The sequence below is a fragment of the Malurus melanocephalus genome, unplaced genomic scaffold (genome assembly GCF_030028575.1).
Source record: "Malurus melanocephalus ecotype Western Australia unplaced genomic scaffold, MMel_1.1 scaffold_798, whole genome shotgun sequence".
NCBI classification, from domain to species: Eukaryota; Metazoa; Chordata; class Aves; order Passeriformes; family Maluridae; genus Malurus; species Malurus melanocephalus.
This window is the reverse complement of record NW_026624030.1, coordinates 10,157-11,928: the sequence shown is the minus strand read 5'-3', so window position 1 is coordinate 11,928 and position 1,772 is coordinate 10,157. Positions and strand designations below refer to the sequence as shown.

The following is a 1,772-nucleotide window of genomic DNA, read 5'->3' as shown; positions in this document are numbered from 1 at the left end:
ACAGGTGTCACGTGGGCTCCAGGGGTGGCACAGGTGTCACGTGGGCTCCAGGGGTGGCACAGGTGTCACATGGGCTCCAGGGGTGACAGAGGTGTCACGTGGGCTCCAGGGGTGGTACAGGTGTCACGTGGGCTTCATGGATGGCACAGGTGTCACGTGGGCTCCAGAGGTGACAGAGCTCTTGCTGTGTCACCTTCTCACCTGCTCCAGACATTCTGGCAAGGTCTGGGCTGTACTGTGGGGTTTGTGAAGGGAAAGCAGAGTGTGCAAAAGCCAGAGGAAAGGACTGAGGTTTGCTGAAATAACTGATGATAAAACAGCCTGTGATCATCAGCTCCTGCAGTACCAGTGCTGCTGGGGTGTGCTCCTGTCTCTTGGTTTCAGTGAGTGCTCACCTTTCCAGGTCAGCAAAGCCGCCTGCATCCTCACAACGCAGACCTTGATGAGGCTGCTCAAGTCCAGAGAGGCAGCTGGTGCTGTGGATGTGAAAACCTGGCCAACCATCATCGACACCGGTGAGCTCCCTGCGCCAAGAGGCTCCTCCAGGCTCTGGAGGGGTGATCAGTGACTTCCTTGCATTGAGTGATTGAAAATCTGTTTGAATATTTACCAAAACTGTCCAAGATGTGCCCTCGTTCACTGAGAACTCTTCTGAATTGAGCTGTGCATGGGAAATGATTGTAATGATTGCTGGAGACAGCTTTAATCTGCTCAAGACAAAGCTGAGTTGGTCCCTTCTCCCTTTTCCCGTCAGAAAATAAATCATTTTCTCTCTGAGAACTTTGGCAAGAGTCTTGCCATACACTAGTGTGTCTCTTCTGGGAAGAGAATGAATAGAAAGCTTTTCCCTGCATCTCTTGTGCTTTGAAATCGATGTTCTCCTGTCCAATCCCAGCTGAACAACCAAAATTAACCCGTTTGTTCCTCTCTTGCACAGATGACTTGCCCAGGAAGCGGCTGGCCCAGATCTATAAACCACCCACACCTGAAATGTTGGCATATCTAGATTTTAGTGTTTCCACAACAGGCATGCTCACAGGAGTAAAGGTATAGTAATGGCTTAGAAGATGGAAATTTGTGTCTTGTATTTGCCTGATCCTCTGAGCCACCTCCCCTTGAYCTCCACCTCCAACCTGCAGCTTAAACACAGACCCTGATTTTCTTTACCAAAGCTGTGGATTTCAGTTCCCTGAGTTAGTTCTGCTGTGGAGGAGAACGGCTCTCCCCAGTGGGATCAGGAGTTCTGCTGCTGCCTCCCACTGGAGAGYTCCTTGGGAGAGCAGCAAAGTGTAGGAGTGCAGCTGGAAAAAAAGGAGGATAAGGAATTAAAAAGGAAAGGCTTGGAGTGTTGTYAGTGTTTGGAGTTGGAATRACAGCATAGTTGGGGTTGGAAGGGACCTGTGGAGATCCCCAGGATCACCTGGTGACACAGGAACATGTCCAGATGGGTTTGGAATGTCTCCAGAGAGGAAGATTCCATCACCACCTGGGCAGCTGTCCAGGGCTCTGCCATCTCTATGGAAAGAAGTTCTTGCTCGTGTTGAGGTGGAACTCAAACAGCCTCAGTTGAGCTGTTKGTGTCACTGTTGGGATCAGAGCTCTGCAGTCTCTGTTTTTTTGGGGAGCTCAGGAACCCAGCCATGGTTTGCCTCCAGAGCATCCCTCCATCAGTGCCTTTGCTGTCCCTGGGGGTGGGGGTCCCTGGGGGTTCCTGGCTGGTTCCTGGGGGTCCCTGGGGGTCCCTGGGGGTTCCTGGCTGGTCCCTGGGGGTT

At 51.8% G+C, this 1,772-nt stretch overlaps 1 protein-coding gene across 1 annotated transcript in view; it reads left to right on the top strand.

Moving 5' to 3' along the window:
* The window catches only part of DIP2B (disco interacting protein 2 homolog B), a 57,697-nt gene that overhangs the window by 47,113 nt on the left and 8,812 nt on the right, over positions 1 to 1,772 (top strand). Inside the window, exons 28-29 of the mRNA XM_057385212.1 lie at positions 404 to 515; positions 938 to 1,047. Coding sequence (XP_057241195.1) covers positions 404 to 515; positions 938 to 1,047 — 222 coding nt within the window. The remainder of the gene's footprint in view (positions 1 to 403; positions 516 to 937; positions 1,048 to 1,772) is intronic.